The following is a 19205-nucleotide window of genomic DNA, read 5'->3' as shown; positions in this document are numbered from 1 at the left end:
AGGCATAAAGCAAGAGATTAGAGTTCTTTTAAATACTTTGACTTGTATTTTCCTCTCTACTGACATGTTTTTATTTAACTTCCTAAAGTATTTTAAGCTCTGTGTGAGAACACTGCACAGATTTCAGGACCAATACATGGAAGTCATTTGTGAAGAGTACTAGTGTAGACACAGAGACCAGTCGGGTAGAAAAATACAAATATGAACAGGTTCTTACCAGTAAAGTTTTCTTTCCAACTCAAATATCCAAGGTGGCAGCGTAAATGCTTCCGAATCCGTCAAAATGTTTCATAAGATGTTCGTCCAGTAACCACTTTTGATGTTTGTAATCAGGTCAAAGCCATTTATTGCGCTCTTTTGTACTTCCTTCACATCGTTTACAGTTTGTTTTTCTGCTGCAGGCAGCGTGTTACCGGTGACTGTATTCGACAAACACAGCCTAAGGGTTTTGTTCACGTTTGCGTGCGACTGTCCTCCGTCGAGGCCCGACGTGTTGGTGGTGATCATCTCCATGCTGTCCTCGGCGCCCATTCCCGTCACCAACATCCGTTTCCAGGCAGCCGTTCCCAGAGTATGTCCGTGATTTTTATTTTTATTTATTTTTTTTTTTTGCATCAGTTAATCAGCCTGAAATTGGACAGTTTTGCTCCAATCAGAGGCTCAAATACTGAAAAAGTGTACATATTTATACAGTATTGTTTCCTAATTTATTAAATGCACCACAACTAATCAGTACCACCATTTTCAGTTTAAATTTGCAGCAATCGGCTGCATGCACTTTTTGGAGTTTAGTAAAAACCAGATAAAAGTTAAGTTTTATTTATTAATTTTTTTTTTTCAATTACATTTGAACCTTTCCATACACAAGTAAAAAAAAAATACACACAGTGCAGAAAAAACAAAGGTGAAAAAAAAAATACATAAATCTATAAAACGATATTTAAATTTCTGTCAGAGGTGCAGAAACTGGCATAATATTGTAATTCTTCAGTTTCTGTTGGATTCAAAGAACTTATAACTTAGAAGATCTTTAGCGGGAAAAAAAAAATCTGAATTTGTCAAAAACATAAAGAACCCCGGAAATCGGTATCGACCTGGGAAATCTTGATCGGTTCATTCTTGCTAATAGTGTCACATAAATGTTTCGTTTTCATCTCTGCCTGCTCAGTTTAAGACCTTCTGAAAAACAAATGAAAGTTGATCTTAATTCTTGTATTTATAAACATTGGAAATTTATTCCAACCTATGGGCTTTGACTAATCAGTGGGTTTCTGTTTCCCAGGTAATGAAAGTAAAGCTGCAGCCTCCCTCCTGTACCGAACTGCCAGCCTTCAACCCCATCCTCCCTCCAGCCGCTGTCACACAGATCCTGCTGTTGGCCAACCCTCACAAGGTGCTTTCTCCACACTTCACTACCGAGAACATCTGATGTGTGTTTATCTGTGTCCAGCAGGGTGGCATTCACCCTGAAAACGGACCGTGACCTGTCGTTTGCGGCTCTTCTTTCAGGAAAAAGTGCGTCTGCGCTACAAACTAACTTTCAACCTGGGGGACAAATCTCACGACGAGTCCGGCGACGTGGACGAGTTCCCACCTCCAGACACCTGGGGCAACCTTTAGAGAGAGAAAGGGAGAGGACCGGGCCTCCTGTCGTCGGACCTGCACCATCCTTTATATTTGGGTCGACGTTTTCCTTTCGGAGGGGGGAAATAAAGACCAGATTACAATGAAGCGGTTTCAGACTCTGCTGTACAAAAAAAAAACAAAAAAAAAAACTGATGGACTGTGAGAGCAGTTGCTGAAGCCAGTTGACCTTGTGCCTTCTCATCCTTATTTGTTCCCGTCAGTGTTTCTAAATGGAGTTGCTGCATCCTCCGTCTCAGATAATTAGCCCAGTGTGTTGATTTGCTGAATTTCTGAATGTGAATTGGTTTAAGCTTACAAACCGTTAAGCAAATCCCGCATCATATGAATCATGCTGTTGTTTCAGACATACCCACAAGTTAGCGTGATTCGTTCCTGTACGACATCCTGCGCAGTCAGTTGCTCATTAAACAGTTTGCAGGTCAAACCACTGAATGGGTTTCCTCCAAACTAATCAGACACAATCAAATTAAAACTGTGATTTGTGTAGACAAAATGAAACTAAACGCATTTTAAAAACCCACTGCAGTGGTTTAATTTTCAGTCTAATCTTTAAACTCTATTCAGAGCAGGAGGAACCGATGTAAAACGGCGTTACCAAAGCGTGCAGGGTGAACACGACGACGATGATGTCTTTCTGCAGGAAACGAAGAGTTTTCACCGCGGCTAACTATTGTTACTGAGCCTGATCCAGCCAAAATTAATCCTTTAGTGTTAATTTTGCCTCACTTTTTTCTTCTTGTTGTAATTGAAAGGCACATAGTCTCCATTCCTTTACAAACTTCTTTATTTCTGCACTTTTTCTGTTCTTAGGACTCAGTTTTGTTTTTACAGTTTAACTCAGGATTATTTTCCCTTTTCCTTATTTAAACTCGTATGCACTTACTTTGTTCATATTTTGCACATGAAATCATTCTTGTTTATTCATCTCTTGTCACTTTGCTTTTCTACTACTGATTAACCCAAAGACTCTCAACTCTGTTCACGTCATACTGATTTTGATTCTGCCACATGTGCCTCAGATTGGGTTGTCTGGTTGTTTTTGTTCTTTTTGTTTTGTACACATATAACTTAAGTGGGTTTTTTTTTTTAGTCATGTTTGTCTTTACCCAAAATGACTTTGTAAAGCATAAGATGCATTATGTGTTAAATGATCTTTCTAGATGTTGTGTGCAGCAAGAGAGGAAATATATAAACTCATCTGTATTTTTTCTGGAGTATTCAGAAAGGATAGAGTGATGAGATTGGAGAAAGGTGGCTGTTCTTGGGAAAAATTATAAGGATAAAAATGTGGAAGTATTTGTTAGCACCATTGGTAAAGTTGTGTGAAAAGCCTTCAAATAAATTTTGTATGGAAAGAAAAAAGAAATGCAAACTTTAATTTAAGCTTTCCCACAATTGTTCCTATAAAAAAACCCTTCAGCATAAATGTAATCAAATCAAAAACACAATTAATCCAAAAAGAAAATTAAATATAACTAATGTCATACAAGTATCTTCAAAGCGCTGTGGATGGTGAGGAAGAATCTCCTGTAGCAGACAATCTAGCAACAAATCTGAAGAAGCCTCTGACTGAAGTCTGTTTCTGTACGACAGTCTCATGACTGTCATGACGTGTCAACAGCTCAAATTCCAAGTATCAAAGTCAATATTCTACAGTAACATGTCCTGGATCGATGACACTGTTGTTGGCAAGCACTGCTGATCCACCTCATTTGCTTTTGCTACTCCTGTGCATGGTCAGAAATTTGGGCTCAGAGACATTTGAATAGGGGATATGATCCTTTCCCATTATGATTGGTGGGTAAGATGGTTTGAACTTTACCCTCCACTGTTTGTTCTATTGTCCTGCTCTGCACCCATGAAACCTCATTTTTTAACTCCTGGAATTTGGGCTCGCAGTTCAGGTATTGGAGCTTTTTTTTTATTTTTGCAATCAAAGCAATTTATAATCTGTACTTTTTCAAATTGATCAAGATTTCTAGAAATGTCTAATTATCAAATTGCAACTGCCATCTTGCAGTTGCTGAGTCACCATAGCAACCATGAGACAATCAGTTTCACAGGGATGCTGGTAAAAAACTAATTTCACTCTTCAACTATAATGATCCAAAACACAAGGCTGTCAAGAGAAAATAAGGCATCTTTATCAGGGTTATAACTCATGTGGAATACAATGAGATGTAAGGGACAGTTTGACTTTATCAAGTATAAATTAAGAATAAATCACAACTGAAAATAGAATAAAACATGGACTTTAACAAATATCACATCTATTCTATCAGTTATCAGCCAAAACGTTTCAGTGCAGTTACTGCTGTTGAATGTTTTTCAGTATTGTGCGAGTTTATGGTGTCTGATTGCCTCTATGGGGTTAGGAGAGGAAACAGATATGCTCTACTTGTTGAGACTTTTACAGTGGATGTTATACATTTTGTGATCCCATTGCAACTTTAGAGTTCTAGGTTTGGAAGAGGGCCAACAAAAAATAAATAAATTCTAGACTTTTCAGAACAGAAACCCTGCTTAAATTGAGTTTTGGTTACCAAAAAGGACTGTTTTTAAGAATAAAACTAGAACAACTAACTTTCTAAAGACAAATCACCTACTTCTGGAAATCAAAATATTAATATACATACAATCAATTCCAAGAATATTCCACTATTATGTGTGAAGCAGATCCAGTAATTTACCTGATATGTCAGAATAAGTTGCAAATTAAGACAAAAATGCATTGATTTAATTTGTTTATTTAGGAAAACACTGTAAAAAGAGCATAGTTGACAGAAAACAGGCAACAATATGTTTTTAGTTAAAGCTCAAAACACTACTTCACTTCTAACTTGCTACACAAAGGGAACATGTGGAGGCATGCATGATTAAATGTGCCTAAATCTAACACAATAGATAATAAAAAGGCAAAATAAAAGTTACCTAAAAGTGGTCATTACCGAAACTAGTGAAGATCAGAATCATGTGCGGTGAAGCTGTAATTGAAGTTATAAGCAAAAGCCACCTATTTCAAACTGAATAAGTCAAGTTGAACAAGTACAAAGATCAAGGAGGCATGTGTGGAATGTGACTGCATCTCTAACTCCTAAAGTTTTGGCTGGTGAAGGAAAAAATATTAAAAAAAAAAAACAAAAGAGAAAGAAATCTCGATTTCTCCTCAATACTCGGTTGGGGAAATTAAATTATTTGGGGTTCTTGAAACACATTTGCTTTAAAATTCGTGTGAAAGCACAAGCCCTTACCTCCTTGGATACAACACTGTTTGGGAGACCACAACAGTAAAACTGAGCTACAAACGTTTGAACAAATTTACCCAGTACATGTTAATTATAACTATTTACGGGGTGGTTGTGGGCCTGGCGGTGGAGGGGGGGCAGCGGGGAAAGGAGGGAAAGGTGGCTGCCCCATGAAGCCCATAAGTGGGGGCTGTGGCGGCGGGGGAAACTGCTGTGCCATCAACGGCTGCGGGGCGCCTGTCGGCGGAGGGGGTGGAGGAGGGCCCTGGCCGAACTGGCCCTGCTGCGGCTGGTTGGGTTGCTCCTGACCGCCGCCGGTCGGGCCTCCGCCGCGGGTGTTGTAGCCTCCGCCGTTGTTGTTGTTGTAGCTCTGGTACTGATCCGAACCGGCGTTGTAGTTGTTCCTGTGATCTCGGTTTCTGTCTCTGTAGGAGGACGACGAAGAGCGATCGTCGTCGCGGCTGTTGCGACTGTCGCGGTTGAAGCCCCCGCGGCTGTCTTTGCCGCCTCCGCCGGAGCGCATGCGCCGATCACACTCGTCTTGATACATTAGATTAGGGTTGTTGGAGTTGCCGCCACGGTAACGCATCCTGCCACCTGCATGTAAAACCCGACCCAAAAACAATGAAAAGTAACATTTAAAATGGGCTCTTGCTTTCCTGATTATTAGCCCGAAAACATAGCTATTCAAAGCATAGAGCATCGTCACTCCATCATCTGCACCGGAAGCACTATTCGGACCGTCAGCTCTTTTGCGCATTTTATGTATTTAGGCTCTAGTGGCCTTGTGTTGACAGGAAAATGGAATATGAGTGAGAGGAAGACATGCGGCAAAGGTCAATGGGCCACAACTTGAACCTGTGGTCCCCGTAGTACCTACATGGGTCGCATGTAGGTACCCATGTAGGTATCTACATGGGTACCTACATGGTACCCATGTAGGTACCCATGTACAGCGGTGAGCAGCACCGCGGCGCTCGCTCATTTGCGCATGCGCTAAAACTACTACTTTCACAGTAAAACTTTCTGAAAGGATCTATTTCCCTAGACAATGTTATTTTCCCATTAACAAATAATTGTCATAATTATTAAGTTATAATGCAGTAGAAATTTGTGTATTGGACTCACTGGACTGCAACGTATTTGTCAATGTCTTCTGGTAGAAGACCATTATTTTTGTAATTGTTTATTCGATTCGACTGTAAAAGACTATATCCCATAGTTTTATGTAAAATCCAAAAGTATTACTCCATCTTTCCTCATGTTTGATTGTTGTATGCAGGTACATATGCTTGATTTTGTTTTTCACATCAAATAGCAGAGCAGTCCAACAAAATACAATTAAACCCTTTTTGTCTGTGTTTTATTATTGTCTTTAAAATATTACTCGTTTTACGATTACAGTTAGATGCAAAAAGAAGTTTAAAAAAAAAAAAACCCGACATCCTCCTGGAAGTATTTCTTTTAGCACTTGCGTAAACAAGTTAACAGTACGGATCGTGCTTCTGGAATAGATTGTGCAGTGAGATGCATAACAGAAGTACAAAGTTGTTACTGCATTTTTCCTAAATAATTTAAAGAGAAATCAAATCAATTAAAAAGACTGATGTATATGCACACCATTGGTTGGCACTGCAAATAAAAATATAGCTCCTCCTACCGCCTCCACCTCCGCGGCTGGAGTCCACGAGCTGGAGCAGTTTTGGGTTTATAGCCTGCCGGGCTTCCTCCAGGACCCGGACCAGGTCTCTGGCCTGTCGCAGGTTTCCCGGGGTGAAGAAGGTGTAGGCGGTGCCTTTATTGGTACTGCGGGCCGTGCGCCCAATACGATGGACATAATCCTCAGAGGAGCTGGGATAGTCATAGTTGATGACGAACTTTACGTCTTCCACATCTTTGGGATAGACAGCAAAGGAAATTCAAGAAGGGTAAAGGGCTTTTAGAGAACAGGAAGTGATGTATTTAATGAAATTCTAAAAAATAAAAATAAAAAATAAAAAAGCTGGGAGCTTTATGCCTATGAACAACTGAAGTCATCTATGAATGCAACAACGTGTCTTGGTGTGAAGCAGAAAGATTGAAACAAATTGGGAGTTCACTTACCGTGCAACAATCCACACATCCAAAGATTAATTTCAGAGACACAGCTTTACTATTCAACATGCCTTCAATGTTGCACGCTCACTTGATTTAAAGTGAGAACCGGCATGTAAAGGAAACCATTTTAGGCCTCTGTGCTTTTCAGAGGACTCGTGATTACCGGCCTGAACGTGGAAGGTAAGGAAGTCTGTTTCTCATTACAGAAGACGTGGGGCTCTGACAGCACTGCTGATCAATAAGTCTCCCATCTCCCCCTCCGTCACGAGAGGGAAGCCATGTAATCAGTTATTACACAGTAACAATAGTGTGCTGTGATTATTGAACCATGAACTCTTTTCTTTTGTAATATAAGCACAAAGGCAGAACCTGGCTGTAGGGTGAGCTCGTGAAGGAGTTAAGACAAAGGGGTGTTGCGGTACTTACCCCCTGCAAGTTGTTTTTACAAAGGTTCCCCCTGATCAGTCCTGGTTCAAAGGGAAGGGCTGAGGGAGAGGGAGACTGGATTCCTCCCTCACCTTCTGCTCACTCCAGCAACGTCAGACGGGAGCAGAACCGTTAAACCCCAAAGGACACACCCACGCACACCCAATGGCTGGTTCTGTTGCTCTCTCGTCGCATTGCGGGACCCTCCTCACACCCTGGCCAGGACTGGATCCAGACGAGCCCGTCTAATTCTCTCTCGCCTGTCTGTCTGCTTTTTGGACCGACGGGCAGACATACAGGACCCTCAGGATGCTCCCAAGGAAGGCTCGCTGGATTTGCAAACTGAAATTAAGGGGGGAGGGGGGGGGGGTGTTGGGGTCTCCCTCTTTTTTCTTTTTTTTTTTTTTTATAGTTCAGGAGAGTAATAGGGGCGTTAATCCCACTAAAGCTCACAAAGCTTGCCTTTTATAATGTGACTGAGAGGGGACAGAGACAGCAGCACAGACTGTTACAGCTGCCGTGTGCTGCCAAACCCTGAGAGGAGAAGAGGGGAGAAGAAAACAAGGATAAAGTCATCGGAATTTGGTAAAAGTTTACAAAACTTTACTTATCCCCCCTTCTCAGAATATTCTACAGAAATGTCAGACATTAAACTGTTCCTTTTTTTTTTTGTTTCCCCTCCATTTTCTTTTTTCAAAGCTACCTCCTAAACATACGGCTCTCTCCTGAAGTGAAAGATTTTGAGCAGAAAAATGTGAAACATGAGCAGCAATCCAAGGAGTTCATACTGACACCACACTAGGAGACATAAGAAAAGGTGCGCAGGACGTTGTGGGCCCACACACCCCTCCTTTCAGGCAGCGTGCCAAAGAGCCCCGCATGAAGGAAGCTTTTAAACTGCGGTAACAAGAAACAGACTATGAACCTGCTGGAGCTGAGAGGCTCGAAGCCTGCAGCTCTGCAAGCTTCGGCCGACATTTCACCAGGTCGTAACGTCTTTTTTTTTTTTTTTTTTTAGACTCATTCTGGGGTTTTTTCTTCTGTGGTTTTCACATATCTGGCTAACAGCTGGACTTTCACTTGTACAATTTTTGGAAAAAACAAAAAACAAAGAAACAACTCAATTTACTGACATTATACCTAACAAATTAATTTGAAGAAGTATACATGATTTCTGCTTACTTTGTGAAAACAATACCTGTAAATAAGCTTGTGGGATATAAATAATAATTCTCAAACCTGCTTGCTGTACAACAGTCTTTTTTTTTTTTTACTAACTTGTTATACTTACCACCTGCTTAATTTAATTCAGAGCATTAACTGGTTGATTAAGGTTGACTTGAACACATGTACATTCATTATTAGCTGAAGAACAAATTAAACGAGACAAATGATGCTGAGAACAGAAATCACAGGAGGTAAACAATGTGATCCCAGACATACCCAGACCCCGAGAGGCGACGTCTGTCGCGATCAGGATGGGGGCCTTGCCGCTCCTGAATTCTGTGGAGTCGAAAGGAAAACATGTAAGCTGGGGAAAAAAAAAAAGACGTTGCCAAATAGTTGATAAATAAACGCAGGAGAAGATTCAATTAAAGGGAGGAGAGGAAACATCTTAAAGGAAGGAAAGTTTGATTATGCTAGGTGTGAGGGAATGTGGCGTTTTTTCTTTAGGTAAGACATTAATTAGTAGTGTAAAACAGGTGCATTATGTGAATTGATGAATAATGGAAAATGGATTGTGGAGGGATTGATTGATAACACGGAGACAGATGGACTGACGGAGAACACTTCTAGGGAACGGGATAAAGAAAAAAATGCCACACATATTTGTCCATATTCTATTTTCACATTTAATCTATGCTAACAAAAATAATTCACATTCTACACTTTTAATGACTTCAACCTCAGAGAATGTTTTTATATGTAGACTGTCATTTCATTTATTTATTTAAACAATGCAGATTAATCAACGTCAGCAGTAGGCATCATTGTAAATCTGTCGGCGTTGGCACAAGAGATCATTTTTCTCCATAGTCCTAAGGTATGCATGATATGACAGTGCCGACACCCTGACCTCCACTGTTTGTGATGTATTCTTACCAGTGAGAACCCAGTCTCTTTCTGGCTGGCTCTTGTCTCCATGGATACACATGGCTGGCCATCTAGGTAACAAGACCACATCGATTCAGCAAGTCGAACTCACACGCTGAAAGCTGCCCGCCACGTTTTTAAAGAGTCACTCCTCACCCGTCGCGCCTCATCCTCCGGGTGAGGTCGTCGCATCGCTTTTTGGTCTCCACAAAGATGATGGTTTTGTTCTCCTTCTCGGCCATTATCTCCTCCATCAGCTGGATAAGCCTGCACGCAGAGAGACAATATTAGCAAATCAACTCAGATCTCAGAGAAGATCAGACCATACGAAAGCAAATGACGTAAATTGCACGCTTAAGTCTTACTTGTTGTCCTTTTCGGTCTCCATGCAGACGTCGACGATCTGCAGAATGTTATGGTTGGCACTGAGCTCCAGAGCGCCGATGTTAATCTGGATGTATTCCCTTAAGAAGTCCTCTGCAAGCTGCCGAACCTCCTTTGGCCACGTTGCACTCCACATCAGGGTCTGTCTGTCAGGCTGAAAGAGACGAGAGAGCGACGGGTTTACACGAATTGGGGGAAAAAAAAAAAAAAAAAAAAGAAGCACCAAACAAAACACCCTCACTTATCAATGGTCATTTTGAAAACAGCAAAATTACAGAACCGCCTTACTCTGATTTGTTCAACAATCTTGCGAATCTGCGGCTCGAAGCCCATGTCCAACATGCGGTCGGCCTCGTCCAGCACTAAATAAGTGCAGCGGCGCAGGTTGGTCTTCCCCGCCTCCAGGAAGTCGATGAGGCGGCCTGGCGTGGCGATGCAGATCTCAACGCCTGCGGTCAGATACGAACAGAAGGTCAGAAACAATCGAAATCCAAAACAGTCGACATCAGCCCACCGCACACCCACCTCTCTCAAGGTCTCGAATCTGTGGGCCTTTGGGTGCGCCACCGTACACGCAGGTGCTCTTGATGCGGGAGGACTTGCCGTAGTCGTAGGCAACCTGCTGGACCTGCTGAGCCAGCTCTCTGGTGGGTGCAAGGACCAGACACTGAGAACAGAGGAAGACAAAGGAGGAAGGGATAAATGACAAGGATTCTGTGCACCGAACTGTTTAAATGTCTTTCTTGCACTCACTATGGGGCCATCCCCTCTCTCCAGGTAGGGCTGGTGGTTGATATGTACGATAGCAGGAAGGAGGTACTGCAAGGGGGGGGGAAGAGGCAATAAACTGTTAGAACTTGCTTTCACAATTTTTGCCAAAAATTTAGATTCAAAACATTAAATATTAACTTAAATTACTTGAATTTTGCTTATAAACTCTAGATTACTTATGATACTTATTATACACCATGAATTACGTTTTTTTTTTTTTTTTTACTTCAATCTGTCTCTTTTGTTCATATTTCAGAATCCCTCACATATTTCCACCTATTAGAGATCAAATTAAATATTAAAAATGATTTGAATACATTATTGACAAGATCATGGAGAGAAAGCCTTACAGCCAGCGTCTTCCCAGAGCCAGTCTGCGCTATTCCCACCATGTCCTTGCCGCTCAAGGCCACAGGGAAACCCTGGGCTTGGATGGCTGTGGGCTCCTTGAAGTTCTGCTGCACCAGGACGTCCATCACATACTCTGCGAGGCAAAGGCGGGAGACAGTTTAACTCAGCCATTTAAATGTTACTGAAAGCGATCTGTCTGGGTTTTTATTTAAAAAAAAAAATGTTTTTGCTAATTTGTACGTGATATTTAAATAAAAGAAGATATTTACGAATGTGAAAGAATGAGTAAATGTGCTGAACTGAGGCAAATAAGATTTTATGGAATTAGAAAATTTTATTTATTTATTTATTTATTTTTTTACAGCAAAAAACTTTATGAAAGATGGGATAAAAAGGAGCTAACTCACGAGGAAACTGAGCATGGTGAAAAGCAGTTACGGGTTTTGGACAGCCAGAGCCTCTGATGGTGATCTCCTTCTTTCTGCGAAACTCCTCCACATCATACTAGATATGAAAGCAAAAGAGAAAAATAAGCATTCCAAAAAAAATAAAATAAAATTACACATAGCCAAACAGCTTATTATTTATTATCATTTTTAATGATGGCGTGAGCAAGTACAAAGAAAAGAAGAAGAAAGAAAAAAAAACCTACCTGACCAATGCGTTGGACTTCAACGTGTTCAGTGTAGAAGTTCTTTTCAAATTTTGGCAACTCATCTAAGTTCCACCTCTTTTTGCGGAGACGCTCACCAGGGTTTCCAAACTTCATGGGTGGGGGTCCGCTGCGGCCGCCCATGCCCCCTCCGAACCGTGGTCTGAGAGATGTGAAGCAAAAGAAATTAGGATGCAAACCACTTATTACACAAATTAAGTCTATCTAACCATACCCATTACTGAACATTTCTGCGTTAGAGTAAATACTGCCGTTAATCAGTAACTCAACAGTGAGGCTTTTTTTTTTTTTTTTTTTACTCAACATCCAAGAATCTTGTTTGTGAAGCTTGTGAAGTTATTGGTATATTTACATGTGCTGTAGTGGTGTGGAGTTATCAAATAAATTTGTAATTCAGTACATTTATGTCTATGTTTTAAAAAAAGAAAAATGTTTTAAGTCACTTCAGCTGCTTTACTGTATGGGATCGGTGTCAGCCGATGCTAAACCTCAAATATCTGAATCTGGAAGTGAAAAAAGTGGAATGGTGCCTCCCTAGTAAAAAACAGGCAATAGTTATCTCTTATTATATCTGTTATTGATATACCTTTTAAAATAAAACTATTTTTAGTTAGACAAAGTAGCAAGTCAGCTGAGTTATTAATGTCAGTTCCACACTGCAGTATCTAAATAGAACTCCTTCAAAAATGTTAATTACCTAAATTAAATACCATTATTTGACTGCAGCCCAAAATCTAGGGTAGTTATTTGCACAAGATCAATCGTCCAATAAAAACTTTTACAATAGCTGGAAGACTTTTTTGAGTGAGAAGGAAAACACCACCCACACCACAGTTGGGCCAACTTTGAAGCAATTGTATAGGGTTCCACAAACACACTGCTAGCTTTTTCAGTCCTTTGTGGTAATATTATTTTCAATTTACACTTTACCTAACTTCATTCGTCTACTGATCGGATGCTTTTTTGACGATGTAAATATTAACTGGAATGGATCTTTAAGCGTTAGCTTAGCTTTTGTTTGTATGTTCCTTTCATCCATGCAAAGCCAAACTATAATTGAAGCTCAAACATTAATTAACACTAAGGTTGTTTTTGTTGTTGTTGCTAAATCTAAAACACGTACCTGTCTCGTCCACGATCTCTGTCTCTGTCCCTGTCTCCGTACGAGGAGCCTCCTCTCATTTTGATAAAACTGTTAGCCCCTTCGGTAGATTTGTCGCTAGCTAGAACGATGGTCAGCCGCAATAAGCTCGACGACAGAAGCGTAAAAATGAGCGAGCTCACAACAGAAAAAAATTACTTTATTTGAAACAGCTGAAATAAGAAGATAAAACGGGAATTATTGAGCAACTCTAAACACGTCGCCAATCGCCTTGTTTGTTTCCTACCAGCGAAAGACATCGACTTCGGCCTAACGGCTAGTAAAACTACGTAGCGCTTTTTCAAAACAAACATCAGGACGTACGCAATTTGCCTAAGTAATAATGGAGAATCTCACTCCGTGAAAATGTTGTCACTTTAAGACTCTCGGTATGTATGCCTCTGCTGCGGCTAAAAAAAAGCAAATGTGCACTGTGCAGCATAAAAAAATCATTGTTCCTACGTCTGAAGATATTTTTCATAAAACATAATTTGGTTTTACATATTTGAACAAGAAAAGAGACACGTAGCAAAACCATAAGGGGTCAGTAGGTGGCGACTATGCCAGACTTCGTTTTAAAAGAAACACTATTTAAAAAACGAAAAAGACTGCGGTCATTTCAGGAAGTTCTGTTTAATAGTGGACCAATACTGATAACGAAGTTACTGGTGTTCTTGTAGCATAATACCGAACTGGTTTGGAAACGGATCAAGTTGAAGGACATGCCTTTGTTTTTTCAGAACAGAGAATTAGATTGCTTCAGATCAACAGCGGAATTATTCGACAAATATCCACATTTACAGGTTTGTTTCCTGCAAATGTCTGATTGTATGTGATAATGTTACTTATGGCATTTATTTCCCACATTCCAACTGTTCTTTCACCTTAAGACAGTTGTTATCACGGCATCTGTTTCACGTCTAAACATAAAATAGAACATTAATTGCACCCGGCCATTTTTTTTTTATATGGACCTACTGTGTCTGTTATAAAGTGATTATAATGATTACTTCTCTGAACCACAAGAAAGTGCTGCAGATTTCAATCAGTATGGGAAGGTAGGAAAGGTAAGTATAATTCTGTAGGTTAAAAAATGGAAGAAGGAAAAAAAAACATTAAAGGGATATAAATGTGTAATAATGACATAAACGTACATTTACACATTTTATGTGCGTTGCCTTCCATGTTACATTTGTCTGTTTATTTTGCAGATTCAAACAATTTCTGAAATAAAAAGATACTGACTGCATATATACTTTTAAAAATGGTTAAGAGAGATTCGAGAACTCCGGAAACTGCAGTCTAAATAAATAACATAAAAATAAGTTGTACCTAAATTTTTAGAGTTGTAAAATTGTTAATGCAAAGTAATTATAACATTTTGAGAAATGGCCATGATGAAATATGAATAAGAACTTATGAGTAGGACACACGTAGCATTTCAAGAAAGACTTTTTTTCTCTTACAAAATGTATTTCTGAGTCATAGAAATAAATCAATGCTTGCTGTCACTAGACTGACTTTTGGTTTGTATTTATTTTAGAGATAAATCCAGGGGAAAAAACAACAGGTTGATTTTGTTTTGCAGGAAAACGCAAAAGCATTTCGCTCCAAGCCACGTGTTGATGTAGATCCGAAGCACCTCCTTTATGTTCAGCAGAGAGAGTTTGCAGCGACAACTCCAGCAGACAGTGAGTACACCTGCTGTTCACGATGACAAATCACATCAATTCACAGTCACACATTTAAGAACCTGAATACTCTACTGAATTCTGAATTGACATCCATGTATTATTGAGAAAAGAAACTCTGTCACACAGACTAATTACATTTATGCTGAGATTATATTACAAGCAGCTGGATTCTATTTACTATGTTAGTTCTGGTTACACAGGGTTTTATTTAGGGGCTCACGAGTATAAGGGGCTGAATAAAAAAATGCATGGCCTACTTATCAGATCTGAAAAGAGTCCTCACTTTTTAATAAAAAATTTTGATAACTATTCATTATGTGCCAGCCACTCCATCATTATGAGTTACTTTGTGCTGGTCTAACATACAACATCCAAATAAAATACATTAAAGTTTGTGGTTTTAAAGTGTAAAAAAAAAAGTTTAAGGGTTATGGGCAGTTGTTCATAATTTCTCCATCATTTGATGGATTTTACATCTATCTCTTTTTTCTCTCTCTCTCCTTGCGGTGTAAGATCAGTGCTTTTGTTGGTGTGACTTTACAATTTGAACTCTGGTCAGTTTCATCCGTTCCGGTCAAATCTTTCACAGACTGCGTTTCGATCCTTGGATCAGATGATGCTACCACCTGCCACTTGGTCGTGCTGCGACACACCGGTACTGTTTACTTCTACCAGATTCCTACTGTGCGTTACATCTGCCTCCAACTAAAGGATTCTAACTTGTTTCATTACTTGGCAGGTAGCGGAGCCGTCTGTCTGTCTCACCTCGATGGCTCCAGCACCAGGACTGAGGTCCAGCTCATTATGAAAGCCGTCACATCACTGAGTGACGGCTGTAATGAGGGCAGGCACGTCATACTTGCACAAGCACAAGTTCAAAGTCCATAAATGTCCCATTAACATTTGCTTCACTTTCTGCTACCGTCTAGATTTGAGCTGCATCTGGTTGGAGGGTTTGATGACGATGACAAAAGATCTCATAAACTCAGCCTTAACATCCTGGGTAGGTTCGTAAAGTTCTCCATGGTGTGTGGCTCGTGGACATAATCTCAAACTCGCCAACTTGACATGTGCTGCTTTTACTATATAGCAGCGTTCCAGAAACAGAAGGATCACATTCACCTGGAGACATGTTGCATCACAGGTTTTTATACGTTTTACGTCATTTGTAAATACTGTAGTTGTACATTCTGATTTCTCAATCACAATTCTTTCTGTTGTAGAGATGAACAACGTAGTTGACAAGGGAATTCATAAACCGATAGTATATGGAATAGGTGAGTGGCAGATGTATGGCAAAGAAACAAGTAATATGCATATATGTCATATGTTATTGGCAATAACTTTGAGTCTGTGTAGGTGTAAATGTTAAAACAGGGGAAGTGTTCCCTGCCTCATTCCCTCATAAAGGACCTGCAGAGATGCTGCGGTCGGCACGGACCTTCACTGGAGGAGAGGTAAAAACACCAAGTCCTGTCTGGTCCAGTCAAAGCCTCAGCTCTAAAGTCAAGTTGAGAATATATATGTATGGCAACACTTGAAAATTTGAACATTCAAAGGCAATTTCAATCCAGTTTGACTGAGCTTGAGCTGTTGTGCAAAGAAGAATGAGCAAAAAGTCAATGTGTCTAAATGTCTATGGCATGTAGAGATATACCCCAAAAGACTTGTATTTCTATTTATATCACCATTCAAATATGTGTTTACAGTGTATGGGCTCAGGTGGGCAGAATGTTCTACAACTTTCAGTTGTTAGTTTGTAAAACAGGCAAAAACAAAAAACAAAAAAAAAAATCAAAACCAAAGATCTCGGGGCATAAATAGTTTAAAATACCTAACACTTTTATTATTATTTCTTTCAGTTTGTTGTTTAATACTATCTCTAGCTGTAAATGTTATTGTCCTTACGATGTAAATTTGCATGCATAGTCTCATTTATGAGGGACTGAAGCTAGACTACACGTTGTTTTTTTTAAATAAAATATCTCTTCCTTACAGATGACTGACATTTATGACTCAAGACATGGACTTGTTAGAGTTGGACCTTGCCAGTGGAGCCCTGATTTGGAAATTGCCTTCTGGTTGTCACAAAGTGATGCCACTATTTTAAAGGTAACGTAATACCTGGGAAGTATTGAACCTCTGAAGGTGACCAGAACAACACCGAGAGAATAAACAGTATAGCGAGTGATATAAATGTTGTTGTTTTTTTTTTTGTCTGTGTTTGTAGTACCTGTCCACGTCTCCGTTTGCCGAACCGCCGCACTTTGTCCAGCACATTAAGTCCACCATCCAGTTCCTTTTGTCACATCCAAACTCTAACAGCCTGTTCCCGGGAGGTCAGCCGCACCTCTACCACCGAATGGAGAGCGGCAGCTGGGAGAGGCTTGTCCAGTCATAACAAGTCACAGCCGAACCTTCAAATGTTATTTGACTATTTTTCTATTTTTCCAATGGAAACACTGTGACCCCTTTTCAATCAGAGTATTTTATCAAGGGTCCAATCCCTGACCAGCGCTTTGCAAATGTATTCAAACCACATGGATCATTTCTGTTCGGCTTAAACCGATTTAAATTTACTCATACGAGGAATTAGGGCTAGGCGATATGAGTTCAAAATTAAATCTCAGATTTTTTTCATTCCAGATCTGATATTGCTTTTTTTTTTCTTGCTTTTGTCATTCTTTTTGTGAGTTGTACGAGGGTGCATTAGGACCTGGAGACACAATTTTTTATTAAGAATAAAGTCACAATTTTACTAGAAGGGCGCCTTAAATTTGCAATAAAAAGTTTTCATGAGATATAAACTTCTACAGAGTTACCACGCAGTTCTTTCTGCAGAATAGACAGTCGTTTGCACAATTGTTTTAAAGTCCAGCTGATGCTGATGTGTTAAAAGATGAGGTATCTTCTTATCTCTAAAACTTATAGTTTTAGTATTACCTCGTACACATAAACAGAAGCTGTAAAACCTGTCAAGCAAGATGGCCGGCCTTGGGGGTGCTGACATCACTCTTGACTGGAGAAACCCAAGGAGTAAATTGTTGAAGATTTAATTTTGCCCAAAAATGAAATCTTCAAAAACCCAAATTTAAATTGATCGATAAAATCTATTCATCGCCCAGCCCTGGAATGTATCGATGACTATGTGACTTGTGAATATATTTGCTTGCTCTGTATTTTATTTGGGTATTAGAGCCTGTATACATATGTTTGCCACACTTTTGAGGTTTTTATCGGTTAAGGAGAATGGGATATTTTCATTTTCCTTCCACATTTCAACATTATAGTTATGCACTACTTTATGTTGGTCTGTCTGTCTAAATTAATGGAAGCTTCTTTTGCGAGGTGCAGCACATTACCTCTCCAGGCTCATATGGTAACAAGTTGTATCCATAGGTCCACTGGATTGCTGTGCATAATTTCATAACTGTACCAGTTTGCGGTTTAACTTTGCCTTAGTGTTGGCCAGTTTCACACTGCAGTCCAAAAGAAGGCGACACTTTACACTCATTTTCTTTCAAAGTAAAGAAGCTTGTTGGTGGGGGGACAGGTTCACCACAGCTCTAATGAATGCCCTACACTGAGTAATAAATGGCACCTTTCACACTGGTTCCTAAAAACAAGCGCCCTTACTGATTTTCTTCTGTATCTGCTGATGATGAATACTCAGCTGATCTTTCTTGGTGCCACCTTCTCATGGTTCATGTTTAGTCGGTGGGTTTATATTGTTTCACAGGTTTATATATTGATGTTTTGTTTTTGTTTTTGTTTTTAAATGTGAGTACATGTTTTTCCATACTATCTTCCCGACGTGTCCATTGTTTGAGGTTAACTTGTTGAAATGGTAGTTTTGGTTTATATTAGCCCAGTATGAGTTTGACTCTTTCTGCTGCCATTTCTGAAGAGAACCAAAGTATTACCACAAACAGTACCACACAGTAAAGTTATTAAACACTTTTACAGAAAGCCAGCAGGGGAGTTACTTATACACACACACCTAGGGGCAATTTAGAGAAACCAACTAACCTGACAGTCATGTTTTTGGACTGTGGGAGGAAGCTGGAGTACCCAGAGAAAACCCACACATGCACAGGGAGAACATGCAAACTCCATGCAGAAAGACCGGGGCCAGGAATTGAACCCAGAACCTTCTTGCTGTAAGGCAACTGTGCTACCAACGGTGCCACTTTGCAGCCTCCATTTAAAACCTTTCTGTATTTAACAGACTCAAAACAAATATCTGTACCGTTCTAAAGTGCACAAATTGTTCTTTTAGGAGAGGAAGTGGTCAGTTTGTTGAATGTTTTTTTTTATCTGTGGAAATGTACCTTCAAAAATAGAGTTGTCTTTTATGTTTATCCTTCGCTCTTGACCATGTCACACTTTCTATGAATGTGTTTCTTTTCAAAATTGCATGTGTTCATGTCCATCAAAATCTTCTTCAAGTAATGGTAGGAATTATGACATATTGGAATAAAAATCTATGAGTTTAAACCTGAGTACATGGCCTTCTGATAAGTTGTTTTCTTCGGAAGCTGCTTCAAGCACAGTGTAACCTAAGTCGCTCCGATCCAGAGTTTCCTCTGTTAAAAAAAACAAAAACATTTTATTTCTTGGTGTATTTTACTTCTATTTATAATAATAAACACCATAGAAGTGTATTTTTCCATCTTATTGTT

General features: G+C 39.7%; 3 protein-coding genes and 1 long non-coding RNA gene across 4 annotated transcripts in view; 3 read left to right on the top strand and 1 right to left on the bottom strand.

The window, feature by feature from the left end:
- LOC106943164 (ADP-ribosylation factor-binding protein GGA1-like) overlaps positions 1 to 1763 on the top strand; it is a 12535-nt gene extending 10772 nt beyond the window's left edge. Inside the window, exons 15-17 of the mRNA XM_015026514.1 lie at positions 402 to 571; positions 1283 to 1393; positions 1510 to 1763. Of these exons, the coding sequence (XP_014882000.1) occupies positions 402 to 571; positions 1283 to 1393; positions 1510 to 1620 (392 nt within the window). The 3' untranslated portion in view covers positions 1621 to 1763. The remainder of the gene's footprint in view (positions 1 to 401; positions 572 to 1282; positions 1394 to 1509) is intronic.
- A 2613-nt stretch (positions 1764 to 4376) lies between these two features.
- Positions 4377 to 13150, bottom strand: ddx17 (DEAD-box helicase 17). The gene is made up of 13 exons (XM_015026504.1): positions 12812 to 13150; positions 11668 to 11830; positions 11423 to 11519; positions 11015 to 11148; positions 10647 to 10712; positions 10419 to 10560; positions 10182 to 10342; positions 9875 to 10047; positions 9666 to 9776; positions 9519 to 9580; positions 8859 to 8918; positions 6553 to 6786; positions 4377 to 5489 (listed from the first exon to the last, which is right to left on the bottom strand). The coding sequence occupies exons 1-13, from the start codon at positions 12868 to 12870 to the stop codon at positions 4990 to 4992; spliced, it is 1962 nt and encodes a 653-aa protein (XP_014881990.1). The 5' UTR covers positions 12871 to 13150; the 3' UTR covers positions 4377 to 4989.
- On the top strand, positions 5496 to 6309 carry LOC106943184 (uncharacterized). Its single transcript, XR_001423843.1, has 2 exons — positions 5496 to 5799; positions 5859 to 6309. It is a non-coding gene; the product is annotated as an uncharacterized LOC106943184 (long non-coding RNA).
- A 269-nt stretch (positions 13151 to 13419) lies between the features above and the next one.
- On the top strand, positions 13420 to 18093 carry ntan1 (N-terminal asparagine amidase). Its single transcript, XM_015026521.1, has 10 exons — positions 13420 to 13632; positions 14418 to 14520; positions 15113 to 15178; positions 15263 to 15371; positions 15453 to 15526; positions 15614 to 15667; positions 15747 to 15800; positions 15883 to 15980; positions 16522 to 16635; positions 16754 to 18093. The coding sequence occupies exons 1-10, from the start codon at positions 13552 to 13554 to the stop codon at positions 16922 to 16924; spliced, it is 924 nt and encodes a 307-aa protein (XP_014882007.1). The 5' UTR covers positions 13420 to 13551; the 3' UTR covers positions 16925 to 18093.
- Positions 18094 to 19205: the final 1112 nt, after the last annotated feature.

The sequence above is a fragment of the Poecilia latipinna genome, unplaced genomic scaffold, assembly GCF_001443285.1.
Source record: "Poecilia latipinna isolate Pla-1442-1.1 unplaced genomic scaffold, P_latipinna-1.0 Scaffold98, whole genome shotgun sequence".
Classification (NCBI taxonomy): Eukaryota; Metazoa; Chordata; class Actinopteri; order Cyprinodontiformes; family Poeciliidae; genus Poecilia; species Poecilia latipinna.
This window is presented reverse-complemented; position numbering and strand designations above follow the sequence as displayed.

Bases quoted from the DNA above. Each gene is read 5' to 3' on its own strand.
- ddx17 (XM_015026504.1), bottom strand. From the start codon at position 12,870: ATGAGAGGAGGCTCCTCGTACGGAGACAGGGACAGAGACAGAGATCGT. The intron at 6,787-8,858 runs GTATGTCTGGGA...TCTATCCCAAAG, and splicing joins CGTCGCCTCTCGGGGTCTGG to ATGTGGAAGACGTAAAGTTC. The intron at 5,490-6,552 runs GTAGGAGGAGCT...TTTTACATGCAG, and splicing joins CAGCCGCGGAGGTGGAGGCG to GTGGCAGGATGCGTTACCGT.
- ntan1 (XM_015026521.1), top strand. From the start codon at position 13,552: ATGCCTTTGTTTTTTCAGAACAGAGAATTAGATTGCTTCAGATCAACA. The intron at 15,372-15,452 runs GCACGTCATACT...GCTACCGTCTAG, and splicing joins GACGGCTGTAATGAGGGCAG to ATTTGAGCTGCATCTGGTTG. The intron at 15,981-16,521 runs GTAAAAACACCA...TCTTCCTTACAG, and splicing joins GGACCTTCACTGGAGGAGAG to ATGACTGACATTTATGACTC.